General features: G+C 58.0%; 4 protein-coding genes across 4 annotated transcripts; 3 read left to right on the forward strand and 1 right to left on the reverse strand.

The window, feature by feature from the left end:
• Positions 1-168: 168 nt before the first annotated feature.
• On the forward strand, positions 169-1,990 carry GGTG_08211 (hypothetical protein). Its single transcript, XM_009226050.1, has 3 exons — positions 169-873; positions 1,013-1,329; positions 1,456-1,990. Exons 1-3 carry the CDS (start codon positions 343-345, stop codon positions 1,850-1,852), a joined length of 1,245 nt encoding a protein of 414 aa, XP_009224314.1. The 5' UTR covers positions 169-342; the 3' UTR covers positions 1,853-1,990.
• Positions 1,792-3,981, reverse strand: GGTG_08212 (hypothetical protein). Its single transcript, XM_009226051.1, has 3 exons — positions 3,721-3,981; positions 3,496-3,630; positions 1,792-3,415 (listed from the first exon to the last, which is right to left on the reverse strand). Exons 1-3 carry the CDS (start codon positions 3,778-3,780, stop codon positions 2,063-2,065), a joined length of 1,548 nt encoding a protein of 515 aa, XP_009224315.1. The 5' UTR covers positions 3,781-3,981; the 3' UTR covers positions 1,792-2,062.
• An 896-nt stretch (positions 3,982-4,877) lies between these two features.
• Positions 4,878-9,534, forward strand: GGTG_08213 (nuclear and cytoplasmic polyadenylated RNA-binding protein pub1). The gene is made up of 5 exons (XM_009226052.1): positions 4,878-6,268; positions 6,380-6,475; positions 6,570-7,220; positions 7,313-7,448; positions 7,531-9,534. The coding sequence occupies exons 1-5, from the start codon at positions 5,900-5,902 to the stop codon at positions 7,725-7,727; spliced, it is 1,449 nt and encodes a 482-aa protein (XP_009224316.1). The 5' UTR covers positions 4,878-5,899; the 3' UTR covers positions 7,728-9,534.
• Positions 9,535-10,039: 505 nt separating this feature from the next.
• On the forward strand, positions 10,040-13,568 carry GGTG_08214 (CMGC/DYRK/YAK protein kinase; the record flags this gene model as incomplete). Its single annotated transcript, XM_009226053.1, has 5 exons — positions 10,040-11,074; positions 11,198-11,397; positions 11,501-11,660; positions 11,797-12,535; positions 12,643-13,568. 5 exons carry the CDS (start codon positions 10,040-10,042, stop codon positions 13,566-13,568), a joined length of 3,060 nt encoding a protein of 1,019 aa, XP_009224317.1.
• Positions 13,569-13,663: the final 95 nt, after the last annotated feature.

Raw genomic sequence — 13,663 nt, forward strand, 5'->3', positions numbered from 1 at the left:
CCTATCTCCTCTCCTTCTCTCTTTGTCCTCATGTCCGCCTGACCAGTTAGGTGTGCTGGCCCATGCCGTGTCGTCTGTTGCCGCCGTGTGTGGTCCACAATAAATATAATGATCTGCTGCAAGCAAGCTGTGTGTTAGTGCCTCCCACCTCCCTGCTGTGGTTAAATATGTAGTTCCACCCTCGCCCTTGCCTGGCCCTCTTCCTGTGAAGTCTGTGGCTTCTGCTTTTCTATATTATCGGCATCCTTCGTTTTCTCGCGTGCTGTATATCCTGCTCGTCCCTTGCCTTGAGCCTCGCCCGGAAAACGTGGATATCTCACAGCCCCCAAGACGCCCCGTACCATGTTCCCCTTTGGCCGCCTCCCCGCCCTGCTCGTGCTCCTCCTGAGCACGGCAGCCGGCATAGCGCAGGCCCTGGAGCCGCCGCCGCTGCCGCTCCACTCGTCCAGCCGATGGATCCTGGACGCCAGCAACCGGCGCGTCAAGCTCAAGTGCATCAACTGGGGCGGGCACATGGAGGTCAACATCCCCGAGGGCCTGCACAAGCAGCCTCTCGACTATCTGGCCGGCTGGATCGCCGACGCCGGCTTCAACTGCGTCCGCCTGACGTACTCGACCGACATGGCCCTGCACCCGGACACAAACGTCTCGACCTCCTTCCTCGCCGCCGCCGGCCCCGCCGGCGTCTCGGCCGAGAGCCTCGGCGGCCTCTTCGCCACGGCGGCGCAGAAGAACCCCTTCCTCGCGTCCGCGACCACCATCGACGTCTTTGGGGCGGTCGCCGACGCCCTCTGGAGCCGCGGCGTCATGACCATCCTGGACAACCATGTCAGCCGCGCGTCGTGGTGTTGCAATCTCGACGACGGCAATGGTGTAAGTTGCCCCCCCTTCCTTTTTCTTTGCAACTTTGGGAGGAGAGTGTGAACAGGAAACTCTAGCAGAGAGATGAATCGGTCAACAGGCAGACGGCTAACACTTGACCTCTCTCTCTCTCCCCTCCTCCCAAACGCAGTGGTGGAACACGGCCGACGGTTACAACGACCAAAACTCACGCTACTTCAACACGGCCGAGTGGCTGGCTGGCCTCCGCGCCATGGCGGAGTGGGCAAAGGGCCACAAGGGCATAGTCGGCATGGGCATCCGCAACGAGATCCGCGAGTTCCTGGCCCAGGGCATCATCAACGCCCGGCAGGACTGGTACCAGCTTGTCTCGGACGCGGCCCGGCTCATCCACGAGACGCACCCGGACCTGCTGATCCTCATCGGCGGCACCATGTCGTCGACCGACCTGACGCACGTGCGCACGCGCCCCCTCGACGTTTCGGCATGGTAAGAGTTCCCCCCCGCTCTCGTCTCCCTCTCCCTCCTTTACCAACACACGGCGCGAGCTTTTCTTCTCTCGTTTCCTGTCACCGAACACGGCCTAACCAAGAACCAAACCCTCCCCGCCCGCAGGAAGGACAAGCACGTCTGGGAGTGGCACGCCTACTCCTTCACCGTCACCTTCTACCCCCTGATCAAGAACTGCTGGTACGTCCATCAGCTGTACGGCGCCTTCAACGGCTTCCTGCTCCAGCAGAACAAGGCCTACACCGCGCCCCTGATCCTGTCCGAGTTCGGTTTCGCCATGGACGGCCCGGACCGCTTCTACCTCGACTGCCTGAGGGATTACGCGACCTCCAACGACGGCGACTGGGCGATATGGGCGCTCCAGGGCAGCTACTACGTCCGCGACAAGCAGATCGACCAGGACGAGTCCTACGGCGTCATGAACAGAGACTGGTCCGGCTGGAGGAATGGCGACTTGAAGAACCTGATGGGCAAGATGTGGGAAACCACGCAGGGCCCTTGAATCTGGTTTAATTTTTGTTCCCTTCCGTAGTCGATGCTCAGGGCATCTCGAGGCACCATCATCTATCACCACTTCCCCAGAAACTTGATTGTAGATACCCTATATTATATCCTGGTATTAACCCAATTACTGCTGGGCCCCTCTTTTCTCGTCTTGTCCTCCCTATGATCAAATATGCATGCCAATGCCAAAGGAAGGAGCCGCCAACCTTTAAGAGAGGTCAAAAAAGTCTTCCATAGCGGTGTCCCCTTCGATCCAAAGATCGTCAAAGTTCGTGTCACCCGCAGCTCCAAGATCCATGTCGGCATCCATCTTGAAGAGGTCATCCATGTTGCTATTCAGTGCTTCTGCACCCGAGCTTTTGAATGAGGCGCTGGCACTGTCGCCATTAGAGAGATCTATGGGACGGGAGGCGTTGTCGGCGATGGCAGCAGACGGTTGGTTGCCACCGCTGCCGGAAAAGCTGTCCGACAGAATGTTGTTTGTGGCGTCGGCCACATAGGTCTCGAGATCGAACTCGGTGTCCACGCCGTCTGTCCCTGCTGCACCCTGTGGGTGGCTCTGTGGCTGGGACTGGGGATCCATGTTACCTGGGGCAAGTGAGAACTGCATATCGGTGAAGTTGAGATGCGGGGCCGCTGTCGCGCCAGGATGGAGAACACCGCCGCCTCCACCCGATGCCGCGTTGCTCATTTCCAGCATCCCGGTTAGTTGGTCAGGCTGGCCTATCGCCTGCGCGAGTTGTGCAGGATTCGGGATACCAGAAGCTAGAGCGGGTGTGGGTGCTTGAGCCGGTATAGCCACAGCCATCGGGGCCGCGGGGGCATGTGGGACGGGCGGCGTGGGGGCGGGAGTTGGTGCTGGGGCAGTAGCAGTTGGAACAACTGCGGCACTCTTTGGTGCCGAGGCTGGCGTAAGGGAAGGCTTGGGCACCGTTGGCGGCGTTGCCTTGGGGACTGGCCTGACAGGGGCGGGAACGGGAGAGTTCGTCTTTCCTGAGGAGGGGAGAGATGGTGTCGCCTTCATCGCGGGGGAGCCCGGCTTCACCACCGGAGATGGAATCGCCTTTTTTGCCGGCGAGGTAACCTTGCCGGCGGGCGGGACTGACTTGAGGGCGAGCGATGACGAAGCGTTCTTGACGGCGGGCGAACCACCCTTAGCGCCCGGCTTCACCGCTTGTGCTGTTGCTGTCGGCTTCGCGGGTCCGGTGAGCTGGGAAGTGTGCGGCTCTGCCTTCACCTTGGGCACACCGGGTTGGGGACTAGGACCAGGGGGTGGGGGGTCGATGCCCATGTTTGGAAAGGGGGCCCCTTGTTTAGGCCGGGGAACCGGCCGAGAGGCTGGTGGCGGATGGAGGGCCGGCTGCTTGGGCACGTTCCGGGGGCCAGGCCCAGGGCCCGACCCCGCCATCGGCAGCGAGCCCGGGGGAGGTGCCGGGGCTCCAAGGACCGGAGTAAGGCCGGTCGGTGCCAGGGGAATCATGACGGGCTCAGGGATCACGACGGGCCGCCGTTTGGCGCGCAGTTGGTCGAGGTCCCGTTGTAGAACCGCCTTTGCGCGAATCTTTACAAGACAGATGAGGTCAGGTCACGGCGGGTTAACAGCGTGTCCATCGGCTTGCTTTCGCGCGGCGTTCATCTTACCAGTTCGCTTTCGACGTCATCGAGTGCCGAGTTGAAATCAACATGTATATCTCTTATCTTATTGACACTCGCCAACGATGGCACACGGCGTGCATCCCGTCGACTCGACTTGAAGGCTTTCCCAGCCTGGACGAGCTTTTACGTGACAAACAAGAGGGAGTCAGCCAAGCCCCCAAACGCTAGATGGATACAGATATCAAATTTGATGAATTCTTGGGCGCCTACCACATCGTTCACCAGCACCTCGAGCGTATCGAGAGGCGGGACCGGCTTTGCGTTCGCCATTGTGAAACCTGCCGAGAGGATGCGAACCTAGATCTCTGGGCACTCGCAGAGTATACCTGTCATCGCCTACCGCCTCGTGTTAGGCTTACGGGTCTTGAAGCGATGGGTGGTAGTTGGAATAGGGCGGCCGGTAACGGATTGCGAAGAGTGCACATGCACAAATGTGATGGCATTGAAGTTCAAGTGAGATCTTACCGTCGCTGACAGCACATGCAGTTGGGCATTGAGTGGCTGCTCCGCTGTGCGTCTAGGTTCTGCTAGACACCGTGCTGCCCCAATCCGCCTGGAACTTGCTCTGCATCTTGCTGTAATGCGCTGTAGCCGGAGGTACTTCAGAGGCTGTTTCCTGGTTGCATTACGTGATACGGGTCTGGTGCATGCCCAGCCACATCGAGCACCTCGGCGTGGCTGCTGGGTGTCAAGCGAGTGGCGGGCTATCGCGCATGCGGGGCAAGTACATGCCTCCCAAGGTCCCTCGATGCGCCCTAGTCATTCACCCACCTCGCTCATCTCTAGCTCCCCACTCTATACCCGTTGCAAAACGGACCAGCCTGGGTAGCGCTAGCCCAGAACCAGCCGCCGAGTCTTTGACATGTCTCGACCATAGGTACGCAGGAGGTTGTACGTGCGGTGCTCGCTGGCTGAATCGACGCGCCTACATGCCTCGGCAGGTGCTATGTACACGGGCAGGCTGCTGGCCGCGTCCAGGTGGCCTGCCAAAGTCAATTCCATCAGGTTTGGTTAATCGTCGCCCGTTAAGCTCAGATGTCCGCTGGGACGGCGCATGTGTGCACCTATTCCACCCACAAGGGACGATGTATTTTCCGCATGTTTAGGCCAGATATGCATATCCGTGCCCAGTTGCCCTCCCCACATGCACCCACCCAAGCCCTGGGGTTTCCTAGTCGCCTGGGGTTCCCAGTCGCACTAGGTCATCCAAAGTTTTGTCGCCCCAGGCTCTGTCGGTCAAGCGACAGGGTTTTGTGCGGGTTGAGGTACCGGCTTGTCGTGCGAGGTGCCAGTCAGGCTCTCGTCCGAATCGTCCTTTTTTCTTGCCCCTTCCAGTCTCCCCCCTGGCTACCTATTATTCCCTCCCCTTTCTTTTCCCTTTTTCCTTTTTTCTTCTTCCTCTTCTCCCACATCAGAGAAAACGACGTCTATCCGATCGGCAGCTGCTGTCAAGTTCCTCCAGGGGACAACTCTTTTTTTACGTCCTTTTCCTTTTTCTCTCCTATTTCGTTATTTCCTCCTCTCTGTCCTTGTCCCGTTTGTGCTGTGTGGTTTCCCGTTAGTTCCGCTTCCAGTTCAACAGGTTCCAAGCCACAGCCTAGCTCACATCTCTGGACTTTTTGATGAGAGCCTGGTCTGCTATTTGCCTCCAATACCTACACTGAGCCGAGTCTCCACCACCCGCGCTTTCTCGTCTCTAACTCACGCGAATCTTGTCGCTTTGCCTTTATTTTTTATCATTTTCTTCCTTTCCCTCCTCTGCGACCTGTAGTGATTCCACGCGCCCAGCTTGTGTCTCAACTCGCCGCCGGGCACCGCGCAATCGACAATCTCTCTGCTTCTGCCTCGAGCACTGCTTCGGCGCTAGCCCTACGCTAGAGCTTACCGACCGCCCTTGCTTTCCCCTCCTCGAGGCCGCCTCTCTCCTGTCACTTCGTGGACCGACTCGTCGCACGCGCCACGTTCGCCACGCGATTTGCATTTTGACAAGCTTCGATTTTCAAGCTCCCGCCTTGGTAGCCTCGAACTATCAAAGCCTTGTCGCATTTCTGTCGCCAAGTGTCGCCGAGCGGGACATTGTAGAGCATTTGGGGTCTTCTCTAGTGGCGCGGCCTTGTCCGACCAAAAGCGGAATCCAATTCCTTGCTCCCACCGCTTCCCCCCGCCTTTTTCTCCCACCTATCAAGTCACTTTTTTCCTTCCTTTTTTTTTTTGCCCTCCGCCAAATTTCCTTAGTCTCGGCCGTCTCATCCGACCGACGCATCGCGCCGACCCGTATCGTTCTACGCTCAAGCTCAAGCCGGATCCCGCACCCACTGCTCATCGGTCGCAGCATAACTAGACTCAATCATTTGCCTACATTACTCTGTCGAACTGTCAAACCAGCGACATGGCTGACAACGGATCCCCCGCCGGCACGAACCAGCTGCCCTCTCAGCAGGGTCCTGGTGCGCCAGGCTATGATGGCGCTCAGAATGGCCACCCAAACCAGGCTCAGATGCAGCCGCCCCCTCTGCACATCCCCCAGAACACAAACCCGATCCCAACGGCCATCACGTCGCCAATGGGTGGTGGGGACAAGAGCGCGCTCATGTCACCGGGCGGCACCTCTCCATTCGGCCGCCGCACTGCCCCCGAGCCCAACAAGCGCGCTCTCTATGTGGGCGGCCTTGACGCCCGCGTGACCGAGGACGTACTGCGCCAGATTTTCGAGACGACTGGTCACGTCCAGAACGTCAAGATCATCCCCGACAAGAACGTAAGTGTTTACCTCGGATAATGCCGTGGCTGTGTATGCGGCCGGCCGGCCAACCTTGCATCCTCTCTGTAGCAATGGTCTACTAACCACCTGTTCATACCCAAAAAATAGGCTAAGGGCTTCAACTACGGCTTCGTCGAGTACGACGACCCTGGTGCGGCTGACAGGGCCATGCAGACCCTTAATGGCCGTCGGGTTCACCAATCGGTACGTCGAGAGCCCACGAGCAGCCTTCCCTCTGGCGCATGTGTCGCTTCCGGCAAATGATTCGCTGTCTGCTCACACATTTCATTTTGATCAGGAAATCCGTGTCAACTGGGCCTACCAATCTGCCAACACGACGACCAAGGAGGATACGTCCAACCACTTCCACATCTTCGTTGGTGATCTTTCCAATGAAGTCAATGACGAGGTGTTGACGCAGGCCTTCTCCGTCTTCGGCTCAGTCTCGGAGGCTCGCGTCATGTGGGACATGAAGACCGGCCGCTCGCGCGGGTATGGTTTCGTGGCCTTCCGTGACCGCCCAGATGCCGAAAAGGCCTTGAGCTCCATGGACGGCGAGTGGCTTGGATCGCGAGCAATCCGCTGCAACTGGGCCAACCAGAAGGGCCAGCCCTCAATCGCCCAACAGCAGGCGATGCAAGCCATGGGAATGACTCCGACCACCCCCTATGGCCACCACCACTTCCCGACCCACGGCATGCAGAGCTACGAGATGGTCCTCAACCAGACTCCGGCCTACCAGACGACCTGTTACGTTGGAAACCTGACCCCATACACTACCGCCAACGACCTGGTTCCACTCTTTCAGAACTTTGGCTATGTGGTCGAGTCTCGCTTCCAATCCGACCGCGGCTTCGCCTTCATAAAGATGGACACACACGAGAACGCTACATCCGCCATCTGCAATCTGAACGGCTACAACGTTAATGGCCGACCGCTCAAGTGTAGCGTACGTACCCTATATGATTCCCCCGCCTGGACTTGCACTGCAGTGTGGGATGAGTTATTTTGACTGACATGTTCGTGTGCTCATGTGTGAAGTGGGGCAAGGACAAGAACACGGCCAGTCCTCAGGTCGGCTTTGACCCGTCCCAGGGATCTTTTACCCCTCAAAGCGGCCAGGGACCTGCCTCTGGTTTCCCTGGAACTCCCTCTAGCTTCTTCCCGCAGTATGGTGGTAAGTGTGCTTTTTCTATCACGAATGAGTCCTCCTGCGACATAGTAGTCTAACATGTTCCTCTTTCTTCCCCCTCAAGCAGGCCAGTTCAGCGGCCAGCAGGGCAACTTCGGGCCAAACCAAGGGCAGTCCCCTGCCGGCTACCCTCAGCAGCCCATGGCCTTCAACAGCCCACAGAGCGCTGGTGGATATGGCCGCGGCCAGCAGGCCCCCAACGCCCAGTGGACTGCATCCCCGGGACAGAACTTCAACAACGGATACTCGGGTTACCAGGGCTAGTCTGCCGGAAGTCCCGTCCTGGTCAGGGGGCCATGTCCATAATGGACAGCCTGTATCTGTGAGGCGTCAATGTGAGCACGACTGGACGGGTTCGTGGGAAGACACGTGCCTGTCATACCCGAAAGGGCGTGGCAGCTGGACGCGTCATCCTAGCGGCCGCCGGCATCTCGCGTCCGGTCCCGTGCGGCCCTAGCTTGACCTCGCGAGCATGTGTGATGGACAACTCCACCCCCACGGCAATTTTATTTCCCGCGCCGTCTTGCTCTCCAGTTATCTCTTTCCTCTACTATCTTTCTCACTCTGTCTGCGGCTTTGGCGGGATGAAAATTGAATGAAGTGACCGTTGGCGTCCTGTTTTTTCTAGGTCGTTTCCATGCCAGCTTTTCATGCGGGTCTCTCCATCCTCTTCTCATTTTTCTCTAATCTTCACGACTGTTTTCCATTTTCGTCTCCAGCTGACTGCTTGCCTGGGTCGATGTACTGATTGTCGGGCATGTCTCTTCCGTGTGTTCTTTCCGTTTGCGGTTGATTTCCCGCGCGCTGGTGAGGTTCCTTTTCTTTCCCTCGCCGTTTGCAATATCCTGGGTTTGGGCCTTCTTGTAGTGGCAGGCATCGCAGCCCTGACCGGAGGGAAAAGTTCTCGTCTCTTTTGATTTCAGCCGCTGGATACCACCTTGAGCATACTGGAATGCCTTTTCCGACTCCAGTTTTCCTTTTGACGACTTTATGATAGTACTACCCCATCACGAACTTCTCTAATACGGGCCTCAGCGGTTCACGCAGCGCTGGCTTTCTGCAAGGGACTCATGGAGCGTTGCAAATATAATTTCATGACCTGTCATGACTTCGGTTCTTTTTCTTCCCAAATATGTCTTCCTGTTTTCTCACCCTCGTATCTTTGCCTTGTGTGTTGGTGGTCTCGTTCGAGTCACTTTCCTTTTCGATTTTGTGGTTCGGCTCACCATCTCTTCCCTGCCATTTCTTCCTTACTTTTTCATTTTCATCTCTCCCCAGTATTATTCTTCCCTTGTATACGTCCCACATACCCACTACAGACACGGATCATATTGTTGACCTTGCTCAGTCTGTTTGGTGGATGCGTTTTTGCATGGCGAGGGCACGAGTGCCCGCCCGGGGCAGCTATCCCTAGTGGCCAACCCCACTACGACATGACCAAGGGGGGCAAGAAAAAAAAATAACAAAAAAAGGCGGCAGCCGATGCCATATGTTGTTGTAAAAACCCTCCTGCATATGACGCCTCAGATGTCCGAACTAAGAGGCTCCACGCGCGAGTTTCTACGCTTGGTTGTGTAGGAAGATCTACGTGTGCTACAGGCTACCCGCTCGCCACTCAGCCCTGGAGGCAGCGTGGATAGGTGCCTGCCGAACTGTGGGCGGGCTCACTCAGCATAATAACATTGAATGCAGGCACACGAGACTGGGGATGGCGGTAACTTGGACACGGGTCACATACGGACGCAATAACTGTCGTGCGACCCGATGAATTCGTGCTTGTAGCCGTACAGATGGGGACGTGTCGTCAACAGGTGCGCTCAGGTTGCGACATGGAGGCTTGTCATGTGTCGCAAAGTAGCCGCCACGCCAGGAGGTGCTCGGGTGCTCGGGTAGCATCAGATTGAGTTTGGGGTTCGTTGCCGGAAGACATTTGGTAGCTTGGTGTTAGCACGGCCAAAGGCGGGCGGAGGAACGCTGTGGACCTGGACAGCTGCCGATAACGTGCAGGTATGGGATGGGAGGTTGGGTACCTATGGCCCGCGAAGGGGATGCTAGCGCCTGGGTTGTGTTGGGTGTCGACGAGCAATTTCTGTCGCGGGTGGGTGCGGGACTTCGAGGTTTTGGGTTGCCTGCCTCTCCAACTTGGCCGCGTTCTGTTGTGAATTGCAACTCGACCTATAGCCAGGTAACTCGTAGCCTGTTAACCCAGACCGCAGCGGCGCGCCACCTCATTGCTGCAGCTGTCTGGGACTTTCGATTGTGCGACAGCCGCAGCCATAGCCAAACCATCCTGGGTCGCCCAAGCCCCATCTCAATCGTCCAGCCTCCATTCCATGCCCTGCCGTCACCGAATGTGCCACTCCACTGGTACCTGTTGACTAAGGCAGTCCTCTCTCCCTCCCTCCCTCACTCTCTTCCTCCACGTCGACCCCGATCAGCGCCGCTTGCTCAACTGAGCATCGCATCCTGACGTCGCACTTTCCCTCTCGCTCTTCCCGAGCGAGAATGCTGCCTCGGTTTTGAGGTCGCAACAAAGCCCAACGCCCGCTCGCCAGACCCGTCTCTTGCGTCCCGCCATGGATTCATGGCAGTCGTACTCGGATCCTGCTGGCGCGTCCAGGCGTTATAACGACAGCAGCCAGAGCCAGGCGCAGAGCCAAGGCCAGGGCCAGAACCCGAGCCTGTCGCGGGATTTCAACGGGCTGCAGTCGCAGCAGCACAGCCCGGCGCAGCAGCAGCAACAGCAGCAAGCACCACCATCATCGCAACATCACATTCTTCATCTCCATCAACCGCAGCAGCAGCAACAGCAACAACAACAGCCGCCGCCGCAGCAGCAGGACCATCATCACCAGCAGACGCCCGTGTTCAAATACGACCAGTACAGCCCACAGCAGCATCACCATCAGCAGCAGCAGCATCACCATATCCTCCAGTCCCCAAGCCACAAATCGACAACGTCTCCAATCGGCGCGCCGCAGATACGCGACGGCAACGGCGACGTTACAATGGCGGACGCGAATGAGCAATACGCCGGCATGAAGTACCCGATGCGGCCGCATCACCAATCCCACATGAGCGGCGGTCGTCCTGGCACGCTCCAGTCCCCGCAGGAGGCCTCGGCCGCTGCCCAACGTTACTCCCCCATGGAGGTCATGTCGCCCGCCTCGCCCTATGCGCCCTACACCCCGAAGTCTGCCGCGAACAACCAATTCTCCAACCACACGGGCCAGCGGCAGTCTCCCTCTCGCATTTCCGACTACGGCAGCGCCATGCAGAGTCCCTACCCCCCGCAGAGTCCCTACTACCCAAGCCGCCAGCCGTCGCTGTCACAGCCTCATTCCCACAGCTCGCAGCATCAGCAGCTACCTCCAATCTCGCCTCACCTTGGCGCTCACGATGGCTACCCCCAGTCCGCCATTACCCCTACCGATTCGCCCTACTCCGCAGACCCTAAATCGCCGAGGCGCCCCGTCGCACAGCCTCCTCCAGCTGCCGAAAGAGGCCCTGTCCCCGAGCTGAAGAAGCTAAGGTCGCCTGCGGACCTGCGTCCCAAGATCAACACGCAGCCTCCGTTTCGCAGGGCGAACCCTGAAGGCGGCTTCATAAGTGTACTTGTCCACCCTTGTTTCTCTTTGTCTTCCCTTTGCTCACCTCCCCCTTTGGCATTGAAGCCATTTTTGGATCGGTGAGCCCTTGACTGACCGATACTGCTTTGCATACTCCCTTCACAGCCACTCCAAGCTCTCACTGTACACCTTCCGGCGACCTACAGAATCTGCAACCCTAACTTCAAGTACGAGTCTTCGAGAAACCCCCGTCGAGTCTTGACGAAGCCGAGCAAGGGCACCAAGAACGATGGGTTCGACAACGAAGACAGCGACTACATCCTTTATGTCAATGATATCCTAGGGTCCGAAGAGGCTGGTCACAAGTAAGTGCTGCTGGCATCGGCGTGATTTGGAAAGCGTGTGGGGCTTTAACCAGCGCTTGTGTAGAACTCATGCATGGCTGACTTTTTTTCTCACCTCGCAAAGGAACCGCTACCTTATCCTCGATGTCCTAGGCCAAGGAACTTTCGGGCAGGTGGTCAAGTGCCAAAACTTGAAGACACAGGAGGTCGTCGCGGTCAAAGTCATAAAAAATCGCACCGCGTACTTCAACCAAAGCATGATGGAGGTTTCTGTTCTCGACCTGGTACGTTCAACAACGGCAACATATAGCTCATCACCACGCCCAATAGACAAGCACTATTCCTGGTCTCGGTTCTCTAGGGGCTAAATACTCAGGTATCTGTTGGCTATTCGTGCTGACATGCCATCCTGTCCGACAGCTCAACACAAAACTTGACAAGAACGACGATCACCACCTACTACGACTAAAGGACACATTCATCCATCGACAACATCTCTGCTTGGTGTTTGAGCTCCTCAGCGTGAACCTGTACGAACTGATCAAGCAGAACCAGTTTAGGGGCCTCAGCACGACGCTGGTTCGCGTGTTTGCTCAGCAACTGTTGAACGGGCTGGCGCTACTGAACAAGGCACGGCTCATCCACTGCGACCTCAAGCCCGAGAACATCCTGCTCAAGAACCTCGAGAGCCCCATCATCAAGATCATCGACTTTGGTTCGGCGTGCGACGAGCGGCAGACGGTGTACACATATATCCAGTCGCGCTTCTACAGGTCCCCCGAGGTCCTGCTCGGACTCCCCTACTCGTCCGCCATCGACATGTGGTCGCTTGGATGCATCGTGGTGGAGCTGTTCCTCGGTCTGCCCCTGTTCCCCGGCTCCTCCGAGTACAACCAGGTTTCCAGGATAGTCGAAATGCTCGGCAACCCGCCGAACTGGATGATGGAGATGGGGAAACAGGCGGGCGAGTTCTTCGAAAAGCGATCTGACGAGTTTGGCCGACGGACCTATCACCTGAAGAGCATGGAGCAGTACTCGCGCGAACACAACGCGAAGGAGCAGCCCAGCAAGAAGTACTTCCAGGCCAACACATTGCCCGAAATCATCAAGACCTACCCGATGCCACGTAAGAACATGAAGCAGAGTGAGATAGATCGAGGTACGTTTTGACAATGGCCATTCCCATGCATCATGCCGCCCTCTATGCCGCATCGGTCTTGGTGCGAGATTTAACCCTGCTAACACGGCATCTGCGCACGCGCACAGAGATGAACAATCGGATCGCCTTCATCGACTTCGTTAGGGGACTTCTCACAATCAATCCTCTGGAAAGGTGGTCGCCCCAGCAAGCCAAGCTGCACCCCTTTATCACACAGCAGAAGTACACCGGGCCGTTTGTGCCACCGATGAACCTCAAGTCGAGCTCTCTTAACAGGTCGCCCGCACCGGGGACCCAGCAGCAGCAGCAGGCTGAGGCGTTTAGCAAGCAGCGTGCCCAAGCAGCACAGGCGCAGGCGAACTCGGCCGCTCAGGGGGCATACAACACAATGGGGGCAGGTCAATACCAACAGCCCCAGCCCCAGCCCCAGCCCCAGCCCCAACAACAACAGCAGCCGCAGCAACAGCGCCAGCAGCACCAGCCTCAAGGGCTCGCCCAGCCAACCGCGCCCATGTATCCGAACAACTCGCTGTACTCGCCGGGCGGCAGTGGTCACGCGGCCCCGCCCCCGCCGTATGCGCCAGCCCAGAATGCCTACGGACAAATGGTCATGCCCCAGGCGCCCGCGCAGATGCCGCCGGCAAACTACTCGGCGGTGCCTTTGCAGCAGTCACAAGCGCCCCAGCAGCAGCCACAGTCAAGCCTGTACGCGCAGCAAGCAGCTCGGTCGCGCCAGCGCGCCTCGACGATGGAGCAGCAGCAGAGCGGCATTCCTGCCGCGATCCAGAGGGTAGCAAGCCATCTGGACCCGAGCCAGCCGATCCGACTGCAGCCGAGTCCTGCTTACTACCCTCCGCCAGCCGATGGCGGGTCCCTCATGGACCAAGCCGCGGGTCGCATGGGTTCGGCTCGGAGGGGCAGCCGCGCGCAGCAACAGGGAGGGCGCGGAAACAACAGGGACTTTATCCGGAACCTGGAGGAGCGGACGCTTGAGGAGGGTTTCATGGGCAACCAGCAGAGCTCTTGGCACTGAGTTGCGCAAGAAAGCCGACCAACACATCGTCTTTGCCCTGTCAAGTCGTCGAAACGGGCATTTAGGGCCATGGTGTTGTATGTCCTATTGTTTCT

The sequence above is a fragment of the Gaeumannomyces tritici genome (genome assembly GCF_000145635.1).
Source record: "Gaeumannomyces tritici R3-111a-1 unplaced genomic scaffold supercont2.4, whole genome shotgun sequence".
Lineage (NCBI taxonomy): Eukaryota > Fungi > Ascomycota > Sordariomycetes > Magnaporthales > Magnaporthaceae > Gaeumannomyces > Gaeumannomyces tritici.